This window comes from Triturus cristatus, chromosome 2_1 (genome assembly GCF_964204655.1).
Source record: "Triturus cristatus chromosome 2_1, aTriCri1.1, whole genome shotgun sequence".
NCBI lineage: Eukaryota > Metazoa > Chordata > Amphibia > Caudata > Salamandridae > Triturus > Triturus cristatus.
The window spans coordinates 627,578,301-627,601,620 of NC_140581.1; the positions used below are offsets into that span (position 1 = coordinate 627,578,301).

Sequence of the window (23,320 nt, forward strand, 5' to 3'; positions counted from 1 at the left end):
ATACGGCCCCACGAGCTAGGCTGCGCCAAGGGGGACTGATATCCCGAGTATTTGAACTACAAAGAGGTACCAGACAGGGTTGTCCCTTGTCGCCTTTATTGATCGTGGCGGCTATGTAGCCACTGGCGTAGACCCTATGATGGTGCTTGAAGGTATGGGGGATACAATTAGGAGACACAAATCATGAGGTTTCCATGTATGCAGATGACACTACAGTATATTTGTGTCAACCAACCCAGGCAGTCCCGAAAATACTGGATGAACTGTACAAATTTGGGGAGGTTTCAGGCCTGAAAACTAACCCCAATAAGTCCAGGTTGCTACCGGTGGGATGTCTGGCACAACCACCAAGGATGGCACTTCAGGAGGCGGGGCTCCCATGGGTGGATTCTGACCCTAAATATCAGGGAATCAGACTAGTAAAGGACCCTGTGAGATATTTGGAGGTCAATATAGGGCAGGAGATCGAAGGTATAAAAGGATCAATTCACCTCTGGCAAAAGTTGCCGCTCCCCCTCATGGGCAAAATTGCAATTATTAAAATGATAATACTTCCTCGATGTCTGTATGCTTCACAACACTCCCTATACGAAGTACCGGCGCACTTTTTTAAGACCCTGAACACATTACTAATAGAATTATTATGGGGACCCAAAAGGAACAGAGTGAGTCTTGAGACATTGCAAAGAACATGGCATACAGATGGATTTGAAGTCCCACACTTGGAATTATATTACATGGCGTCCCAGCTTCAACATGCAATACACTGGTTGGACGGGGGTGAAAACTGGGAGAAAAGATTACTGGCCAGCACATATGGAGGACACTCACTATCAGCACTATTGATGCTGTGGGCGAGCACCCCACGGTCTGTCCCATACATAGTCCGGAATGTAGCACGGATGTAGGAGTGGGTAGTTAAAAAAGTTGTGACACACGCCCCTTATGCCCCAGACATGCCCCTATGGGTGGTACAACCATTTGTCAAACTAGAGGCATCAATGTCGGTCCGAAGATGAAAGAAGGGTGGGTGCCTGATGATGGGGGATCTCTTCCACAATAAATGATTTATTACTAGGGAAGATACGGAGTCAATGTTCGAGCTGGAGACAGGACAATTTCTCCAATATGGGAAGATTAATCAAGTCACCAGAGAGATTTGGACTTCCGTCCCAGAGGAACCTGCGGTAACCAGGGTGTTGCAGGTTATGCTGTATGTGGCAAAGGGGAGACATTTCATTATTCATTTGTATAGGGAGTTGCGAGAAGATCTGACAGTTACATCCCTACCGGTTCAAGCTAGATGGGAGGAGACACTTGGTGAACCCCTATCCAAAAAAGACTAGATTAAGGTACACAAAGGGGTCAAAGCTATACATTTGAATGTTACGTTTAAACTAGTCCAGTATAAATTTGTACACCAAGCATACCTCTCCCAAAGAACACTTAATAGGATATTTCCGACAAGATCTGATAGATGCCCCAGATGTGGAGCCGCTGACTCGGATTTTATCCATATGGTATGGATATGCTAGATGCTATCTCAGTATTGGACCTCGATAATGGAGAAAATAAAGGAGGCAACGGGATGGTCTGTACACATAGGTATACGGGATGTATTACTGGGTCTCCTTCCTGCTCCCAAGAAAAAGAAACGGAGTAGGAAATTTGTAATGCTTGGGTTAACATTGGCCAAACGACAAATTGCTATATCATGGATGGGTACTAATCCCCTGAAAATTGAGTCTTGGTTGAAAGATATGGGCAAATGGGCAACGGCAGAGGCGGTAAGAATGAGGAGAGTGAGACGAGATGAGACATTGGAGGACGATTTGCAGGTAGGGTGGCCATGCTAGCAGATACAAAGGACCTACAAACAGCGACGATAACATCCCCTATACGCAATCCCCCACAAGATGAATAATGATGCACTGTACTGAATTAGACAATAAAGGAAGTGACGCTGAAGAGTTGTGGTTAAATATGAAGTTGGGATGGGGAGGGATAGTGGTAATTGGGGAATTGCATAGTTATCCTTTGTTTTAGGAAACAAGTTGGCATATTTGAACGAATATGAACCTGATGTAACAATGTTTAAAAATGTAAACAGACTGTATGGGATATATGCAGATGTCTGATGTATGTAAATTGAACAATGTAAGTTCCTAAAATGCTAATAAAAAAATATTTTTTAAAAAACAAAATAAAACAGCACAATGCGTCGATTCTACTGCGTCAAGTCAAACTGCTGTGCTTAAGGCACTGCGTCGGCCGAAAGCCACGCAGGGCCAAGGATGCGTCACAGTCAGAGGGGTGATTACAGCCTGGGGTGGCTTAGTGTGCAAACAAACGATGGATTAAACCCAGATCTCTTGTATGGGCAAGAATGTTTGATTTATTCAGTATTTCGTCCATCATTTGCTGCCGCATCACTTTTTGCCCTAACTGGGATGGGTATGCCCAGGTGTGGGTCCCTTGCTTACTGAGCCACTGGATTCAAGCTAGACTGACTGATGAAGGGTGATATACACCAAACACGGCCCCAGCATGCTTGTTTACGGACCTGGCTTGGCAGTTCGGGCTGGTCTGTTCCCATGAGGAGCAGGGTCAAGACTGATTTGCATATGGCTGGGTCCAATGTTGTTGGGTGGCTTAGTGAGCAAAAGAACAATGGATTTAACCCAGATCTCTTGACTGGGGGAGAATGTGTGATTTATTCAGCATTCCACTCATCATTAGTTGCCGCAGCGCAGGCTTCAGTGAAGCAGTGCTTAAGACTCACACAGTGATGGTTCTTCGGAGGTGCTGTGGCAAAGTCAGGGCTACGCTATAAGTCACGGTTGATGCTACACACGCTAGGTGAGCGGGGACAATGGATTTGGTGTAGGCAGCGGCGATGCATTTGCAGGGATTCGCCAGTTCTGAACTCATACATTGGAGTCGGTATGTCAATTTCCTGGTTGCAGCACCAACTTTACCTCCAATGGCCCAGTACTGGATTTGGCACCACTTGGACTCACGGAAGAGGAGCCCAGGTGCTGGTAGCAAGATGCAGATGAAAACGTTGATGACCCTGAGACTTCAGCAACAGGAGGCAAGCTCAGTCAAGCCCTTGCAGAACCTAAGGAAGCAGGATGCAGAGAGTAAATTCCAGTCCTCTCACTCCCAGGCAAGAAGCAGCTCGCCAACACAGCAAAGCAAGCAACAAAGTGGCAGTCCCTTCTAGCAGCCCAACAGCTCTTCTTTCTGGCAAAATGTCTTCAGTTCTGAAGCGTTCTGAGTATACAATGTCAGCGGTCCAGTACTTATACCCATTTTAGTCTTTGAAGTAGGGAGACCTCAAAGAACGGTTTTTGTAGTGCACAAGACACTGCCCTTCCTGGCCCTTGCTCCAGACACACTACAGAAGGGTATGCAGCTCTTTGTGAGGGAACAGGAACAGCCCTATTCAGGTGCAAGTGTCAACACCTCCTACCACTCCAGCTAGGGAAGACCCATCAGCCTGGTGATGGGCCATCAGGATTTGCAGGGCACACCTCAGCTCGCTTTGTGTGTGACCGACTAGAGTAAATTCACAAAGCCCAACAGTCATCCAACCCAGACATGTATTTTGGGGATAGGCAGAGGCACAGAATGTTTGAATTAAGAAAACGCCAACTTTCTAAAAGTTGCCTTTTCAGACCTGCAATTTAAAAACAAACTTCACTAATTGGAAGTTACACTTGTAAAGTGATACAAAGCATTTCCAATGCTAACCTATGGGAGAGATAGGCCGTGCTTGAGTGAAAAATGCATTTAGCAGTTTTTCACTACCAGGACATGTAAAACTTTAAAGCACATGTCCTACCTTTTAAATACACTGCACCCTGCCCATGGGGCTGCGTAGGGTCTGCCTTAGGGGTACCTTACATATATAAATGCAAGGTTTGGTTCTGGCAAGTAGGTAAACTTGCCAGGTCGACATGGCAGTTTAAAACTATACACACAGACCCTGCAGCGGTAGGCCAGAGACATGTTTGAAGGGCTACTCATGTAGGTAGCATAATCTGTGCTGTTGCCCCACTAGTAGCATTTGATTCACAGGCCCTGGACACATGCAGTGCACTGTACTAGGGACTTGTTAATAAATCAAATATGCTAACCATGGAGAAACCAAATGCGATTACATCGTTGACGCAGAGCACATGCACTTTAGCACTTGTCAGCAGTGGTAAAGTGCCTAGAGTCCTAAAACCCGCAACAACAAAGTTCAGCACATAGTAAAAAACAGGAGTTCAGAAGCAAAACGTCAGGGGAATACAGGCAAAAAGATGTGAGGTCTAACAGCCACCACCATAAATGGCCACCTAAGGACGGAACTCTGCACCTCATCTTTTCTTTCATACTGCAGGAATTACTTTGGGGCTCTGGGAGGATGGGGCGGTGCAGTGGGATCCTTCTGGTGATGCGGGGACATGCACTGTGATCAGTGTTCCTCCTCAGTCATGTCCTAGGAAGTTTTGAGTGATTCATGGAGACTTAGTGACCCCATATGAAAGTCATACTTTTTGCCAAGCCCAATTTTCTGACTGATACTGGAGGTTTCTGACTCTGAAAGTACCCTGGGCTCTGCCAACCAGGACCAGGGCTTATGCTCTGTCCTCTAAAGTTATATGGCAATTGGTATAATTCTAATTGGCCAAGATAGCCTATTTGCAAGTCCCTAGTATGGGGTAGGGCATGTAGGTTTAGAGACCCCAGTGGATGTAATGCACCTAAGTGTGCACTGCTGTGGTGCCTGACATCATTGTAAACCAGACCTGCCTTGCAGGCTGGTTTTAAAATAAAATTGTGTGCAAATTCAACTTTGAATTAAAATTACTTTCAATGGCCAAAACTACATTTTATTACATGTAAGTCACCCCTGAGTTCTGCCCTAGATGTCTCAATGGTAAATGTAAATAAATGTAAATGTCAAGGTACTTATAGAGCGCACTGTCACCAGACGGCCACCTTGCAGTGACGCCTTTGCGGTTTCCTGGCACTGATACTCATACCGCTGTGGAACCCCTCCTGGCTTTCCCTTTGAAGTGTCCACTCCTGGGCACCCCCAGGGTGAAGGCAGGCATCCTTAGCACTGTTGGGGTCGGTGTGGAGGCTAAGCAAGCTATTGCCCAGAGTTGCAGCGTGGGGCCCGTGATTAGAATAGGCACCGAGGCGAGAATAGACAGGTCCGAGGAAATTGAGCCTGAGCCCCGCCGAGGCAGGAATTGAACCCTGGTCCCTGGCCAGAACTCTGCTTCAGGGTCTGCCGCTCTAACCATTGAGCCACACTCCTCCACAATGTTATAAAATGTAGGGACAATATAAAATATGTTTTATATGCCTTGGTAGGGAAAATAAGGCAAAGTTGTTTTTCCTTGGTATAGTACTGCTAGCTCCATAGGCTAATATGGGAAGGCTTTATTAAACTTAATAAATCCTATCTTTGCCTGGGAGCTACCTAGCAATTTCATTTGAAGTATCAAAATAACAATTACAATAACTCCAACAACTTGCCAAGGTCGAATTTAATATAACTATTGCAGGAAAGTTGTTTTAGAACTTGCTATCCTGAAGTTACCTAAAGCAGCCCTATAGCAGCCTCTTCTGGTTGGTCAGTCTTTGACAGCCTGAGCCAAGATGCTCTCTGAGTAGGTGTTATAAGGCCTGCATCTGAATCAATACAGCCATTTGGTACTATCTCAAGTCCAGAATAATTTGCTAATTTTGGGCTTTCAAAGTGGGAATCATCATTTGAAATTAGAAGCTTATGCTGATGACATTCAGCTTTTTATATCGAATCCTGATATTTCATTACAAGCTCTATTGAATTAATTTCCCCAATTCTCATCTGTCTCCAGATATAAAATAAATTTTGAGAAGACTGAAGTCCTTACTTTAAACTAATATTGTCCTGGGCAATCTTTTGAATCTTAGGGCTTTACCTGGTGTTCTTCTAAAATCAAATATTTGGGTCTTTGGTTTACTAATTCCATCATGGAGACAGTTCACAAATAATGTAAAAGAAGCCTTGCCTGTATCTGAATCCTTACTGTCTAGTTGGAATCCGTTATTCTAAGCCTGGTGGAGTCATTTAGATGCTATTAGGGTGATGATTTCATCAATTATTCTCTATGTCATTCCATAATTCCGGTAAGAATCACCTTCCTTCATTTCAAGAAGCATGACTCACTTATTGCTACCTTTTTATGGAAGGGACAAAGCTCCTGTATTTCGTTGACCAAATAAAAATATTCTAAAAGGGAGAGAGGGGTTCATTTTCCTGATTTTCCTCAATATCATAAAGCCTTCTGTCTTTGTCAAGCTTATTTATGGTTATGACAGAGCACTTCTGCTTTTTCCTTATTAAGGCTTCACATTGATGAATCATTACATGTGCCCTTCTCTTTTTCTGAAATTGTTTCTTTTTTTTACTTAAAACCCTTGATAATTAATCAATCAGTGTTTAAACATGCCTGTCATCATCATCATCATACACTCCTTCAAACTCTTTGTCTAATGTGAATTTTCAGCAGATCCCCCAGTGGTACACAAGTTTATTAAATTTCATAACAGACAGATTTACTGAAAACCTTGAAGGGGCTTCTGGATCTTCTTCAGGATGATGATCCTCTTTCCTTTCCTCGGTTTCAGTCACGCTTTCATTTCCCTAAGTCATTTAAATCTAGGTTCTCACCTCTTGTCAACTTATATTAGATGCTCTATGTTTTTTTGATAGCTCTCCAGTCTCTTCTGCTACTCACTTTTGGTTGTTTCAGGTTTCAAACTGATTTCCTAATGCCTCCCTCATATAAAGAATTATCTCCACTCCTCCTTTGCTAAGTTCATAATCTATCATTATACTTTAATGGGAGATGGACTTTGATGTTACCTGGCAGACAACTTGTATGGGACAAACTCTAGCTAAAAATATATAAAACCTCTAAAACATCCAATACTAAACAGACTTTATTTTTCGTACATAATAGACTATATGTTACTCCCGTGTTGCTTATGAAACTAACTCCAGTTATGTCTACCATCTGTAGATCTTGTGCTCAACCCAAAAATGTATTGTTCGAGGCAGCCTAGTTGAACCCAATGATATAACCCTATTTCCGGATAAATTGTTTGACCTTTTATTGGCCACTGCCTTTCAGCAGATAATGATTAAATTGAAATGTTCCTCAAATATTTCTTTTAAAGCATGGTGGTATGCAGTATGTTATCATCATAGATTAGACGTTGCGGTCAATAGGGGAACATCTTGACTTCCAACAAATACCCATTTGAATACTGTTTCCGAAAAGGATCTATGTGTATCTTCTGTTACTGCTATGTATTTTCAACCACCTTGAACTTCTCGGACCTCCATATTTTTATATTATTTACTTGATTTACCCATATTTCTCTATTCTTTAGTGATATTACAACATACATTTTTATTTTTTCATTCCTGATCTTCACACTCTAACTCTTGTACTCTCATTCCCTTTCATTTATCTTTTTCTAGTTTTTATCACAGCTCCTTTCTTAATAATAAAACTCACAAAAGCTTTCATTTCATATGGTCAATATTCATGTTAGTCGTTTTATATCTTATTCCATTGTTGACATTGGCATCATCTTTGCTTGTTACAGAGATTTTATTATTTCTTCTGTACCTTGCTGCATTGTTTAAGTGAAGCTTTTTAAACTTTAAGAAAAACTCTCAAACCTTTTACTATTGTGTGGGCAAGATTTGGGTAAAGTTATTAAAAACAGACATGCAAAAAATATCATTCGATTTAAAATACTAATTGGCACACAAAGAGCAAGAGCAGGACTTACCTCTTAACTCGATCAAAATCAATATAAAGGTTAAGTAACTGTCCACCTAACACATAGCCAATAGCAGGGCCCACTACTGACATTCCATAACCGATTCCTGTGAAGAAGAAATGAACAATGTTTAACCATATTTTCCCACTCACAAATAGTGCATTTTGTTTTGGCCATTCATTTGTACACACATAAGTAATTCTTAAAATTGATCCAGTATCTGGAAATTATTAACATTATACGGTTTAAGATTGCTTTTTTAATTCAATTTATTTTGTATTTAATACAGACACACATAAGCTACAGAACAGAGTATGCTAAGCACAGTACACCTCCATAAAAATTGGCATTGCTTTAGTCACATTAACATAAAAGATAGCTGACCAAGTTCAAATATTTAGGTAGCAACAGTCAACTTCAAGAAACTTTAGTCATAGAACAGGGTATTTCTACACTGCATCAAGTGGCATAATTATGTTTAGGGACCTATTCACACAGGAAATGCTTGGAAAAATGGGAACCCCACCACAGCAAAAAAGCACTTAAAAAATGTTTTCTTAGTAATGGCGATGGAGTCGTGAATCCCAGGCAAAAACAAGCACGGTCTCCTGCCCTTGTTTAAATTATAGCCCCCCAGGTGGGCCAGGTCCTGGGGTCCTGTGGCCATTAAAATATAAAAGGAGGGTGTGCACAGGGACAGTGCAATTGGCTGGACAGGTGAGTGAGTGGGTGTGTGACTGCTTGTATGAATGTGTGAATGGGTATTTAAGTGGTTAGCTGGATTAGTAAATGGATGTGTGAGTAGTTATATGTGTAAGTGAGTGGCTGTGCGAGTAGCTGTTTGGGTAACTGAGTACTAGTGTGAGAGGCTTGCTGGGTGAGTGAGTGGTTGTGAGTGGCTGTGTTAGTGAATGAGTTGCTCTGTGAGTGGCTCTATGGGTGAGTGAATGCTAGTGTGAGTGGCCATATGGGTGAGTGAGTAGGTGTGTGAGTTGCTGTATGGGTGGATGAGTATCTGTAATGATGGGTGATTTGGCTGTTAGTGGGTGTGTATGTGTCGTTGAATGGGTCAGTGAATGGGTATGTGAGTGGTTGTATGAGTGTGTGAGCAGACATATGAGAGGTTGGAAGGGGGTATGAGTAGATGTGTAAGTGTGTCTGTGAATGATTTCATCAAAGATGTCATTTGAGATATCACGAGTGATGTCACTGATTGATTTTATATGTAATATGTGAGGTCATGAGCAGTGCATTGTGGGGGTGTAAGATATAGTTAGCTCAGGTAACTAAAACTGCTGAACTTCAATGGTTTTGTATGAGAGAAAACTGAGCATAACTATAACATCCCTGTAACCTTTGTTTTTTTCAGTGATTTCTAAGTTTAAAAAAAAATCTATCTCCTAACTCTAATGTCCCTGTAACTTTTGTTTTTTTCTGTGAGAGTGGGTGTGTGAGTGGATGTGTGGGTCTGTGAGTACTTGTGTGAGTGTGTGAGTGGGTGTGTGAGTACCAGTATGAGTGTGTGTGAATGGGTGTGTCAGTGCTTTGTGTGTCTGTGAGTGGATTTGTGGGTGCCTGTGTGCCTCTGTGAGTGGGTGTGTGAGGGCCTATGTGAGTGTCTGAGTGGGTGTGTTAGTGCCTGTGTGGGTCTGTGAGTAATAGTGTGGGTCTGTGAGTGGGTGTGTAAGTAGCACTATAGATTTTGGGCATTTGCATACTTAGGGTCCATGGACTCTGCTATCACCAGGAGGCAACAAGAAAGAAACCACTCCTCACAGTCACAGATCAAATTGTGCTCCATTGGATCAATGATGAATTCACCTCCATTAAGGATTTCAAATTGTTTTCCAATGTGAAATACGAGTGGAAACACTTTTGATGTACCTTCACCAAGCCCAAGAAGTTATGAACATTTGTGCTTTACTGAAGTGGAGCTACTACTGAGGCACCTGCCATGTTTATATTTGTAAGTGCTTCCCGTTGAGGTTTTATTTCTATGAAATGTGCACCAGGGCTAGACTGGTACCTCATTTGTTCCCCGAAGAGTCCCAAGTTTTCCCAAAAACGTCTACCCAACTGAAGTACTTTCATCTGGTTCAGTAGTAAGTGCTATCTCACTGGGTAAATGTCTTGTGCATATTCTGCACTACAGCTGCATAAAGGACCACTGGAATGTTTCCAGTGACCTTGTGTGCATGTAATTTCAGCAATGTGAATGTTCCTCGAGTGTCTTCATTCGCAAATCTGTGATAACTTGAATCCTTGTCAAGAGAAGAGGGTACGACTTCAAAGATGTGAATCTCCACCAACTAGGGGTACTTCTGGTGGAGATGTCCTCGTATGCCTCTGCTTCAATAACGGGTCACCAAAATTGGCTGCAAATTCGTTCAAGGCCCTTTTGTTAAGCTGTCCATCAATGTGGGAAAATACCTTTGCATACTATTAAGGAAAATTGGGAGGGGGGCCCCTCCCAGGGCCAATTTTGGCCTCAGAGACCTCTTCCTCCAAGGCACAGCCACATCTCCCTGGGTGTCCTTGTCCCACCCAGGGCACCCAGTGTATATGTTGGGAATGGCGAAGGTAGCCTCAAGACCCCCAATGTCTCACCCAGCTCCCTACCTCCTGCAGGAGAAGGCATTACTCTCACACACTGGGAGCTGCTGAAAATGAAGCTCCCTGCTTGCAAGAGCAATGCTGTCCTCGCCTTTAGTGCCCGCATGTCTCCAGGCAGGAAAACTCTGCTTCTAGCAAGCGGAAGCACTTTGACAGCTCTCTCTTGCTGGAAGCAAAGTGTTTGTTTTTATTTGGTGGGAGCTTTCACAGCTCCCGCCAAGAAAAAGCAAACAGTTATCTCCCGAGGGTTGACACCTCACAAGATAGCAGTAGCGGGGTGGCAGTCCCCGGAACTATATGTGGCTCAGGAGGGGGGGGGCCCTCCGTATTTAAAAAAAAGTAATTGCCACAGGGAGGTGGTAATCCCCTGGGCCGGTGATCCGCGTGGACCCCCTCTTTAATGTTTATTGGAGCACCCAGGAAAGGGGAGGTTCCCGGGGCACATGGGTCCACGCAGCCCCCGCCATATCATTTTTTATTTAAAGCCCTGGGCAGGTGGTGGTCTCTGTGGCAAACATTAGAGGTTACAGTAAGGGGAAATAAAAACCTTAGAAACTCAAATAAAAAACCGAAGGTTACTGGGACATTATAGGACTTTTCATTTGTACATGGCTTCCTGACAAAGGCTGTTTAGCCGAAAAGCATGTAGGAGATGGGAACACACAGCCATAATGTTTGACAAAAGATTCATTCTTACAGTCCACATATTTTGACAGAACTCTATATTTTAAAAAAAGAGAAAAACAAAAAACAGATATGATTAAAAAGCTAGTTCATTGAAGATATAATGGCATTTGATAAAATGTAGAAGGTCATATCTTCCATGTAAAGATTGGAAATGTTCAATGTTAATAGAGCAATGAAGGAATAAAATGTTAAAATGAGGATATAATTGTGTCACATTACACTATGAATAATACTCGATAGTATGATTGAGGATGTATTAATGAATTTTATCTACTACAAGCCACAATAAGATATTTCTGTACTAAAAATCTGTGATAAAAGAATATATACTTATTTATTTATTTTCTATTTTTGATATAATAAATACACCAAATCGAGTTCAGTATTTTGGTCAGTCGTTTCTGGTCATTAAGATCCTTTTTTTTTTTTTTAAATGATCTTTATTCATTTTGTTTTCCATGCGAACTCCCCCCACCCCTCCACTCCCGCCCCCCTCAGACAGGTAAAACAACAACACTTAAGTCATTGGGTGCAATAAATAACATCATTAATCATTACAATATAGATAGGCGTCCCAAGAGCATAAATCATCCAAATACAATTCTGTGCATCTCAATTCAAGTAATATCCATGAAACGTGCAAGAGCAGTTTTAAAGTGGCATGTGCTTATACCCTTTTGCTAAAGAAGAGAAGGAAACTATACAAAAAATGATAAAAAACATACATAGATTCCCATGGCCTGCTACGCCCTTGCATCCATTTGATTAGGGGATCCCAGATTTCCATACCTTTTTTACATGCAAGACGCCCTTTCTGTTTATATATGGCTACCTCCAGGCTAAATGTTGCTAACAATCTAGCATGTCATTATTGAAAGGCCGATGGTCTTGAATCTAACCAGGCAGAGGCGATGCAAATCCTTAAGACAGCCATAGCTAAAAAAATCAACCCATGCCCATTCCTCTTTCGATTTGCACCTGCCGTGCCTAACATTATTTCCTCTTCTGAAAATGCTATTTCAGTTCTTAACACTTCTGATAAGAAATCCGAGATACCCTTAATCAGTTTTTGTAATAGATTACAGGAAGCAAACATATGGATGATATCAGCTTTATGAAGTGCACAGCATGGGCATACTGCTCCTTTTCCGGATCCCCATTTGGCTATTTTATCAGGTGTATATTACAGTGAAAAACATGTCTTGTAAAATTGTGCTTGCAACCTGCTGGACATTAAAAGAGATTGTGACAATTTATAAGTGTACAAAAAAGTTTCAGCTGAAATCTCCAGTATGGTCTGCCATTTTAAAGAACATTTATCCAGGTCGTCGGGTATAGCAGCATTGATGAAACCATAGATTTCCCCGATAAATACAGTTTTATCACTAATTATACTTTCAATGATTTCTACTCTCTGAAACATAGCCCTTCCCACTCCCTTTCGCCAGAGAAAGTCCCTAACTTGGAGGAACTTAAAAAAATCAATTTGATCAAGAGTATATTCATTTTTCATTTTGTCAAAAGACTTAAGCCCTAAAGAGGAAAAAAAACAGCCAATCCGGACAATCCTGGCCCAAACCTATTTATCCATATAAAAATATCCCAAAATCTTGGGGAGATTGTGGTTGTTTTATAGAGGTGTATAACATGATATTGTACCAATTTCTAAGGTTTTAAGTACAGTACTCCATACTTTGTGGATTCAAAACAGAGTTTTAAAATAAACTTTCTTGTAATAACTATCATGTAGTTGCCACAACAGACCTCCTCCCATTTCTTCCCCCAACATAAGTTCCAATGGTGAGGGAACCCTAGTATTTGGCCTGTTATCCATATCAATCCTAAGCAGCTCACTTCCCTAAATTAGTGTGGCAGCCCAATAATATAATTTCAGGTTTGGGAGAGCCAAGCCACCTCCATACCTTGGTAAAGTGATATACCTAAGTGCTCTACGGGGTCGCGTGTATATATAAACCTGGAAAATGATTTCTCTATTGCTTTAAACCATTGTGGGGTATATTCCAGACATATTCCCCTAATAAAATATAAAACTTTCGGGAGGAACATAATTTTTATTATATTACATTTACCACCAGAGGATAAATGTAAATTGTTCAACCTGGCAAGATCTTTTTTTGTATGTTCCATTAAGGGTTCCATGTAGTTCCTAACCAATTTGTCTAGTTTTGAGGTTATGCTGACACCCAAATACATGGCTCTTTCAGCTCTTTTGATAGAGAGCCTAACCGGAGATCTGCCCAAAACATTCAGCCTCACCTTTATGGCAGTGTTTGGATCAGATGTAACCAATGCAATATCACCGGCATAGGCAAGGTCTTAGTTGGACAATTCTGCAACTAGATTGCCAAAATTAACGCATTATTCTCTAACCTTCAGATAAAGGGATCTATGAACACCGCAAATAAGAGAGAGGAGCACAGGCACCCTTGTCTGGTCCCTCTGGAGATCAGAAATGTTTCCGATGGTGCACCGTTGACCATAAGTATCGCTGATGGCTCAGTATATAAAATTTTTAATGCCTTGATAAATCCATCCCTAATGCCATTTCTGGACATAGACGTCCATTGATATTGCCAGGAGACCCTATTGAAAGCTTTTTCAGCATCTAACAATATGAGTGCCATAGGGTTTCCTGCAACATTGGTTATGTCAAATAGAGTGATCACTCTTTGTATATGGTCAATAGTAGATCTACCAGGGACAAATCCATGTTGGTGATATGAGATGACTTTATGGATTACTGGGGCAAGCCGGCTGGTCAGTAACTTTGAATACATTTTAGAGTCACCGTGCCCGATTCACAGAACTATCTTAAGAGAAAATCATAAATTTACTACCATTTTGGTATTCACAGAAGGCACAATGGAAGGTTGTAATGGGAGGTTGTAACTTACCCTGCTCCCCAGTCAGCGGTAAACATTGGGAAAACTTTTCATATCCCTGTTACTTTTCCTTCTCCTTTTATTTTCTCTCCTCTTTGCCCACTTACCAGCTTGAATGTTGGCTTTTCTGCCCTCTGTTTTGGACTTGGACTCCTCCCGGCATGGCTGCATCGGAATAGAAGCTGACCGCATCTTCCCTCATCCACGGGCTGCCATCGCCATTTCTTCTGAGGTCTGAGTACCAAAAGCATCTCGGTAACTAGGCAACGAAAGCTGTCTGCAGCCATTGATGAGTCTCATCCCAGATGCCACTGTCATCAGCAGCAGCTGTGCGAGCAATTCCCAGCTCTCACCACAGAAACCTGCGCTTCTCCCGCACGAGCCTGCACCGCATCCACCTCTCTGTCCCCCCGGTGTAAGCCTGCAAGGGTCCCTGGTTTGTTGATGCCCTGGGCGCATCATCTGCCTTCCACGGAGCACCCAGCAGAGAAGAAAAGAGGAAAGAGGTAAGTGGTGACCTCACTCAGGCGCCATCTTGCCTACCTCTGGTCATTAAGCTCCAAAGCCCCCCTTTACTTATCAGAACTTCTAAAATATATAGTTGCCTAAACGTTTATTAAGACAATTGCTCCTTTGCCCCTGGCTTAGGAACTCTATTCATTGTCAGGGGAACCCCTACATTTATACACTGATTGTTCTGCATTCTGTCCATCAATTGTTCTTTTTGCATTTGTCACCCTGGGTGGGACGGGTATGCCCAGACGTGGGTCCCGTGCTCTCCATGCCACTGAAGTCAAGCTATCCTGGCTGATATGGGGTCAGGTCCTAGCATGCTTGTTTCCAGCCCAGGGAGAACCTGGCCTGGCAGTTCAGGCTGGACTGTTCCAATTGGGCGCAGGGTCAAGACTGATTTGCATATGGCTGGGTTCAAACTTGAAATGGCATGGGGAGTAAAAACAACAACGGATTTAAGCCCAGGTCTCTGCACTGGGGTGATTGTATGAAATTGTTCTGCATTCTGTCCATCAATTGTTCTTTTTGCATTTGTCACCCCGAGTGTGACGGGTATGCCAAGACGTGGGTCCCGTGCTCTCTATGCCACTGGAGTCAAGCTATCCTGGCTGATGAGGGGTGAAACCCTGAAACCGGTCCTGGGTTGCTTGTTTCCAGCCCAGGGAGACCGGGCTTGGCAGTTTGGGCTGGACTGTTCCCATTGGGCACAGGGTCAAGACTGATTTGCATATGGCTGGGTTCAAACTGGAATGGCATGGGGAGCAAAAATAACGATGGATTTAGGCCTAGATCCCTGTAATGGGGTGAATTTATGACATTGTTCTGCATTCTGTCCATCAATTTTTCTTTTTACATCTGTCACCCTGAGTGGGACGGGTATGCCCAGACGTGGATCCCGTGCTCGCCATGCCACTGGAATCAAGCTATCCTAGCTGATGAGGGGTGAAATATCGAAACCGGTCCTAGGATGCTTGTTTCCAGGCCAAGGAGGACCTGGCCTGGCAGTTCGGGCTGGACTGTTCCCATTGGGCACAGGGTCAAGACTGATTTGCATATGGCTTTCCATGCCACTGGAGTCAAGCTATCCTGGTTGATGAGGGCGAAACCCCAAAACCGGTCCTAGGATGCTTGGTTCCAGCGCAGGGAGGACCTGGCCAGGCAGTTCAGGCTGGACTGTTCCGATTGGGTGCAGGGTCAAGACTGATTTGCATATGGCTGGGTTCAAACTGGAATGGCATGGGGAGTAAAAACAACGACGGATTTAAGCCCAGGTCTCTGCACTGGGGTGATTGTATGAAATTGTTCTGCATTCTGTCCATCAATTGTACTTTTTGCATGTGTCACCCCGAGTGTGACGGGTATGCCAAGACGTGGGTCCCGTGCTCTCTATGCCACTGGAGTCAAGCTATCTGGCTGATGAGGGGTGAAACCCTGAAACCGGTCCTGGGTTGCTTGTTTCCAGCCCAGGGAAACCAGGCTTGGCAGTTTGGGCTGGACTGTTCCCATTGGTCACAGGGTCAAGACTGATTTGCATATGGCTGGGTTCAAACTGGAATGGCAAGGGGAGCAAAAATAACGATGGATTTAGGCCTAAATCCCTGTAATGGGGTGAATTTATGACATTGTTTTGCATTCTGTCCATCAATTTTTCTTTTTACAGCTGTCACCCTGAGTGGGACGGGTATGCCCAGACGTGGATCCCGTGCTCGCCATGCCACTGGAATCAAGCTATCCTAGCTGATGAGGGGTGAAATATCGAAACCGGTCCTAGGATGCTTGTTTCCAGCCCAAGGAGGACCTGGCCTGGCAGTTCGGGCTGGACTGTTCCCATTGGGGACAGGGTCAAGACTGATTTGCATATGGCTCTCCATGCCACTGGAGTCAAGCTATCCTGGTTGATGAGGGGCGAAACCCCAAAACCGGTCATAGGATGCTTGGTTCCAGCGCAGGGAGGACCTGGCCAGGCAGTTCAGGCTGGACTGTTCCGATTGGGTGCAGGGTCAAGACTGATTTGCATATGGCTGGGTTCAAACTGGAATGGCATGGGGAGCAAAAAACGCTGGATTTAGGCCCTGATCTCTGTACTGGGATGAATTTATGACATTGTTCTGCATTTTGTCCATCCATTGTTCTTTTCACATTGGACTAGTGGAGGAGCCTGTTCTTCTGCTAGTCCGCTCTGTGGGTGTCAGCCTTTTCTGTCTTATCTGTTTTGTCTTTCTGTTTTGCCTTTCCCTGCTGCCTTTTTCTCTTCTGCCTTTTTTATTCTTTGCTTTTTTCTCTCTTTGCATTGTTGTCCTGTTTTTTCCCACCACTGCTGCCCCCGTGGCCTCTCCCTCCAGCGTGCTCCCGGTCCCACCTGTCGCCTCCTAGCTGCTCCCCCTCCCCCAACCCCTACTTAATGGCAGCCGCTGTGTGCCAAGGAGAGCAAGACCTTTGACCTCCTGGTCAAGGTAACTGCTCTCCCCTCACACAGCTCTGCGGTTACGGCACTGCCCTTAGCGCCTTCTAGTATTCCAGGTAGGAGTGTGAGGCCCTCCCCCACCCGCAGGCTCCTGACTGCGCCTCATTCCTGGTGGTCTAGTGGAAGAGCCTGCTCTTCTGCTAGTCTGCTCTGTGGGTTTCAGCCTTTTATGTCTTTTCTGTTCTGCCTTTCTATTTTACCTTACTCTGCTGACTTTTTCTCTTCTGCCTGTTTTATCCTTTGCCTTTTTCTCTCTTTGCCTCTTTGTTCTGTTTTTTCCTGCCGCTGCTGCCCCTGCGGCCTCTTCCCCCCAGCGTGTTACCGTACCCACCTCCCAGTTGCTCACCCTCCCCTCTACCACTACTTAATTGCGTCCGCGGCGCACCAAGGAGAGCAGGACCTCTGACCTCCTGGTCAGAGTAACTGCTCTCCTCTCGCGCAGCTCTACCATTAAGGCACTGCCCTTAGCGTCTTCTTGTGTCCCAGGTAGGTGTTTGAGGCCCTCCTCCACCCACAGGCTACTGGCTGCACCTCATCCCTGGTGGTCTAGTGGAAGAGCCTGCTCTTCTGCTAGTCCGCTCTGTGGGTGTCAGCCTTTTCTGTCTTTTTCTCTTTTTGCCTGTTTGTCCTGTTTTTTCTTGCCACTGCTGCCCTGCTGCGGCCCCCGTGGCCCCTCCAACGCATGTTCCCGCTCCTCCCTCCTACCTCCCAGCTGCTCACCCTCCCCTGACCCCTACTTAATGGCAAGTCCACCTGTGCCAATCCACGACATGACCAGCACCAGGGACCCTGGTCCCCCAAACCCCCCACTACGACCCCAGCACTCTCCATGCACTCAGCCCTGGATGCAACAACAACTGCCAGCTCTCGACACCGAGCAACACCAGTGGCCCAATCTCCTGCCGACACTGCCGCCACACCTTCACCCACCTCTGGACTTAGACAGCTGGCCCCTACCCACCGGATGCTACCCCACACATGACCCTGAGCTGCATCCTCCTCAACATACACTCCATGCACAGACACGCACGAGGATTTTGGGACCTGCGCAACGCTCACTCGCCCGACATAGCCGTCTGCACAGAAACCTGGACCAACACCAGCTCCGCCTGAGACATCGCAACCGCCATCCCAGACGGATAAAAGATCCTGAAGAAAGACAGCACAAACCGCCCAGGAGGAGGCCACACCATCGTCCACAAAAGCTCCCTCCGACTAACAACCAGCAAACTTGGATGACAATTCGCCCCTCATGGACCACATTTACTTTCAGATCCAGTCCAACCCCAGAATGACGCTCCTCGGAACACTCGATTACAGACCTCCCGGACCCCACCCCCCTTTCATCAATGGCATCGCAAACTACATCACTCCCCATGCCTTCCCCTCCATGGACTACATACTGCTCAGCGAGCTGAATTTCCACCTAGACAACCTCAGCGATCCCAACACCACTGCCGTCCTGGATTACCTCACCAACATAGGACTGAAGCAACTTATCTCCACCCCCCCCCACATAGCAGGAGACACACTCAACCAAGAAAGGGGGCTGAGGTAACACCAAAATTGCACTTTCCTACAGTCAAACTCCAAATCTCATACAGTTACATGTTATATACAGCATATGAACCACCACACAGGTGCTATACCTTCTATAATAGAACTGCAATCCTTACCCTTCATGAAATACACTCACTACTGATACATCCTCTTATCTTTAGATTCAATCATCTGGACCTTTCGAACCCAGAACACAATATATCCGACATGCACCACAGTTAAAAACTTGCACCTAGTTCTTCATCTCAATTCAGGTCTCTCCTTACCGAAATGTAACTCAAAACAATCTCTTCACCCACCCAGGATGGAAAAGTACCATATTCATCAACTATCACAAAGTGCACCGACCTACCACACTGGGGGCCCACACACAGAACAACAATTAACTTGTCACCACTGTATTATCCCATCCTCCTATTCATATTGTCACTATCTCCACCAGCAGTGCACTCCAGCCCCTGCATCTAGCTCCTGCTGAACAACCACTGATGGACCTGTGAAAAAAAATACACTCCACCTTTCGTGCCTCCAACAATGTACAGGAACCCTGTCACCTGAAACAAAGATGTACCAGATACCTCATTTGGTGCACAGGTCCACGACATGCTACTGATTTCAACCACCAGAAAAAATATCAACACCTGCATGTAATGTCACTGGAAACCATATCACAATCAGTATCACTTTCACACAAAATAAATTACCCTAGCTGTCTTCCTTCACCCATACCACACTGCCGTACTAACACCCCACATACAAAAGAATCACACCCTTTAACCCAAGAATAAGTCTCACATACACAATTAAGCTATCATTAAGCATCAAAAGCACTCTTCACCAGCGAAACCACCTACCCGCCACATACAAAAGTGTGAACTTATATCTCACTCAGAACCTGTGTCTCAAACCTACCACTGGAAAAACCAACCCACTGCACTTCTCACAACACAGCCCCACTCAAACATATACATTGATAACTTATTTACTGCATCCACTCAAACAAGGTGTACTCATGTCCTCTCCTTCAGCACAGCATATAATGGTTGACATTTCCCATTATACCAATTTCTTAGAAAAACATTTGTATCAGTACCAAAAACATACCACAGAATACGCGTATGCACTTAGAAAAGCCATAATCCACATCTAATAACACAGCACATTTAAACATCTAAATTCTCACTCACAATGCCAATCACACTTTATCACTACCATGCACCTGAAAAACCACTGCACCCATCCCATACACATGTCTCTCCTCACTAATCGCAAATAAATCCCCCACTCCAAAACATGCAACTATAAACCTTCAGCATCTCCTTACGGTCATGTTTATAGCTTAAAAGCTGGGCTTTTTAGCAATCAGGCTGGTGGAGAGACAGCATCCCCCCTATTCTGAAGGTTGTTTGCTGAAATTGCTTCTGCTGTTATGGTAGGAGCAGTTGTGAGAAAAACAAACAAAGACAGCCGGTGCCCAATGCCGGTTGGCATTTCTTTGTTTTTTAAAGACAAATCCGTAAAGTTCCAGTTTTATACCTCAACGTGGCACAAATGTTTCGTTTTTTCCAGTCTGGAAACATCAAGCAATGCAATGGTGCCTGGAAAAATATAAGAAATGTGAAGCCAGCAGGCCTGCCAATATCATGTGAGTCGGTGGACCAGCACAGTCAGACTGCTCCTGTTGGCAGACCTAGCTATGTCTCTGCTCTTAGATTCATTATGCTTCCCTGTCTTCTACACATAACACATCTGGGCACATTAAATCATGAAATTGTTTAAGGTTATGCCATTGTGGCCCAGCAATATATGAGGCAATTAATCACAGCCACGTAAAGCAACCATTCACTTTAATGGTCTCTACCAGTAAGGGAAACACCACACCCACACACACTACTGGTTAAACACACTGCATCAAAAATGAAAGATACACCATATAACTCACCCATCCCAACCCAAATTTTCCACATACACATGCCACTATAGCAAACAAGTAATATCATACAATAAATCCTGAACATTAGCCTGCTCGCATTTTCTGCTTCCTCTATACTGAACCATGGAATATAACAAACATAATTTGCATTAATTAAGCCATCCCACTACTCACAAGCATGAAGACGCCAAACACTGCGTCAAATGTACAGCATAGGCCCTACTTCACCCAACACAAACAAGTTCTATACATATTACTCACATTTACAGCCACTTACCACACACCACCACCCCCTGTACATCAACCCAGTAATCCCTTTTGCTTTTGCATCATTGGTACACACCAAATTTCAAACAAGCCAAGTGTCCTAATCCCTTCATTAGAATCAAACTGCACTCAAGTATCATGGATATATATAGTACTCATTGTTCTGTATAACTCCTCTCCCTGACAAAATAAGAGACAAATGCTTCAAAATAAATAATTCCATTTCAGGAGCATTAGGCCATGGTCCTAACACACCCACACTTCACACTAATCATTCCACAGCAGAGCCAAATCCAAATAAGAACTACTCTCTTAAATGTAGTGTACACCAGGAAGCATAGCGCCACACACATATAGCTAAACCACCTTACTACACAAATATCAGGGAATGACATGTGTTAACCTGTATGAGATGGCCCTGCAGAAGGAAGGTGGAGCCACCACTCCCTCACTCGCTAGGAACTACCACCACAAAGTATCATGAAGTGAGTGACACAAGGGAGTGTGGGAAAGAGCAACAAGAGAGACAGAGAGAGAAAACGGCTCTTGTGCATCTTGGTACTCACAGTCTTGCCATGCAATGTGATTGGTATAAGATTGCTACTGTGGAAAAGTCAAGTCATTACTTCACTAAGTATCAGCCTACATTTACACACTAAGGAGTTGATTACGATGTCGTCTGGAAAGGCTTCAAATGGCATTTGATTTGTCCGAATCCGATTTGGAACCCGTCTTTCCGACTGACTCGGATACATTTCCCAATGACTGATTACGATGTCTGGAAATCATTTGAGCTGTCCGACTCGGTTCAAAAAGGCATTGCAAGTAACTGAGTCATTTGGAGCCGAATCGTAGTGGTCTATGAACGGCGATTAGGATGTCACATTCAGATTCCTTTCCAATTTGGTTGTTCCGACACGGATCGGCAGTCACATGCTGACTTTGGGGCCCATAGCAGGCCCCCCTTCACCAGTGGCCCTTCGAATTGGGCCACTGGGGTACCCATGGGTCCCCCTTCCCATGCATGCACAGTGTGGCAGGCACCATGGGGGGCCTGCCATACGGTGCAAGCTTTTCCCCAACCACCTCTTTTGTCCATGGGATCCTTTGTTCTCGTTCGGAACACAGGCTTCCATTGAAGGCAATGCGAGTCCGACCGAACGATGTCTGGAATCATCATAATTGGTTGGACTCGCAAAACCCAATTCGTTAGGAAACTATTCCGGAACCGATTCGGTGGGAAGAGCTTCTGGACAACATCGTAATCAGCCCCTAAACCTTGGAACGTCCTATCTTTTTATCTACCTGTGGAAGAGGCGAGTCCAGCCCTTTTTGTAAATCATGCTATACTGTACAAGTTGTCTGGGGTATTTTCAATTGTGCTGTGAATTTAATACAAGCAAGGTTAACACAGGTTTGTTAAAGCTTAAAATATAATAATGTAATATAATACAGAAACAGTCACTTGTACTATAACACATACATGCACTGAGATTACAAACTGACAGTGCTGAAGTTCTGTAGTGCTACTTGGTGAAAACCCATACTTCAGAGTGCTAGAATCTCAACTAAACATAATTAGGATGAAATGAAAAATGATTTTTATTTAGCACACTAATGCCCGAGGGCGTCTAGGTGCTGCATGTCTTGGATGAATGTCTACAAATACTAAGAATCAAAAGAAGTATCTATATCAGCAGTAGAACAGGCAACTTGCCTGGAACCATCTGAATTTTGAATGCTACATGATAAAGCTAATGTCATTGTGCGTTAACACTTGGTGAAGTCTTCAGTTGGGAAGCTCATCCAAAACACTTCTTGAGGAGCAAAGCTTTGATATGCCCATAAGGCTCGCAAACTGAATCCCGAACGGACTAGCCAACTACATTTATTTTGATTTTGATTTTCCAGACAGCACTGAAGAAAGAACTGTGAAGCTGGTGCTGGAATGGAAGCTCTGCATCTGGTGAGTCCTAGCTCCTCAACACTAGAAACTGCTGCAGGAATCTGGGTTAAACACTGGAATCAGTCGGTCTAAAGGCTGAACTGATGGGGCCTGAACAAATGGCTATTGCTCCCTGTTCAAATGTATCAAAGTAAGCAGAGATATCCAGATTGAGTGTGGCTTTTATACTGAGTAACACCCAAGATGCACGCAAGATCTGAAGGCAGAGAAAGTCTCACAGACAAGCAGGAAGGGCTAGACCTGGTGAGGCTTTCAAACTGAACACATTCCAGGTCCACACCGACAAATCCTGAAAATATTCACCACTAACACGATACAACACACTAGACGCATCCGTGCAAAAAACTCTCAAAATAACAAGCAACATATACATACAACTCTCCGCATTTCACACCATACACGTCAGTGTACTCCACGTAAGGACCTCTTTGGCACAAAAAGCCTCACACCACATTCAAACCAAGCACCATTTATCACATCATAAATGCCCTTCAGATACCAAACTATCCACTACATGTACAAAACTAAGCTGCCAATTTCATCACCACAACTCATGGTCAACCCAACAACAC

At 44.1% G+C, this 23,320-nt stretch overlaps 1 protein-coding gene across 1 annotated transcript in view; it reads right to left on the reverse strand.

The window, feature by feature from the left end:
* Window positions 1-23,320, reverse strand: part of SLCO4C1 (solute carrier organic anion transporter family member 4C1) — a 499,215-nt gene that overhangs the window by 341,666 nt on the left and 134,229 nt on the right. Inside the window, exon 4 of the mRNA XM_085632555.1 lies at window positions 7,852-7,948. Coding sequence (XP_085488681.1) covers window positions 7,852-7,948 — 97 coding nt within the window. The remainder of the gene's footprint in view (window positions 1-7,851; window positions 7,949-23,320) is intronic.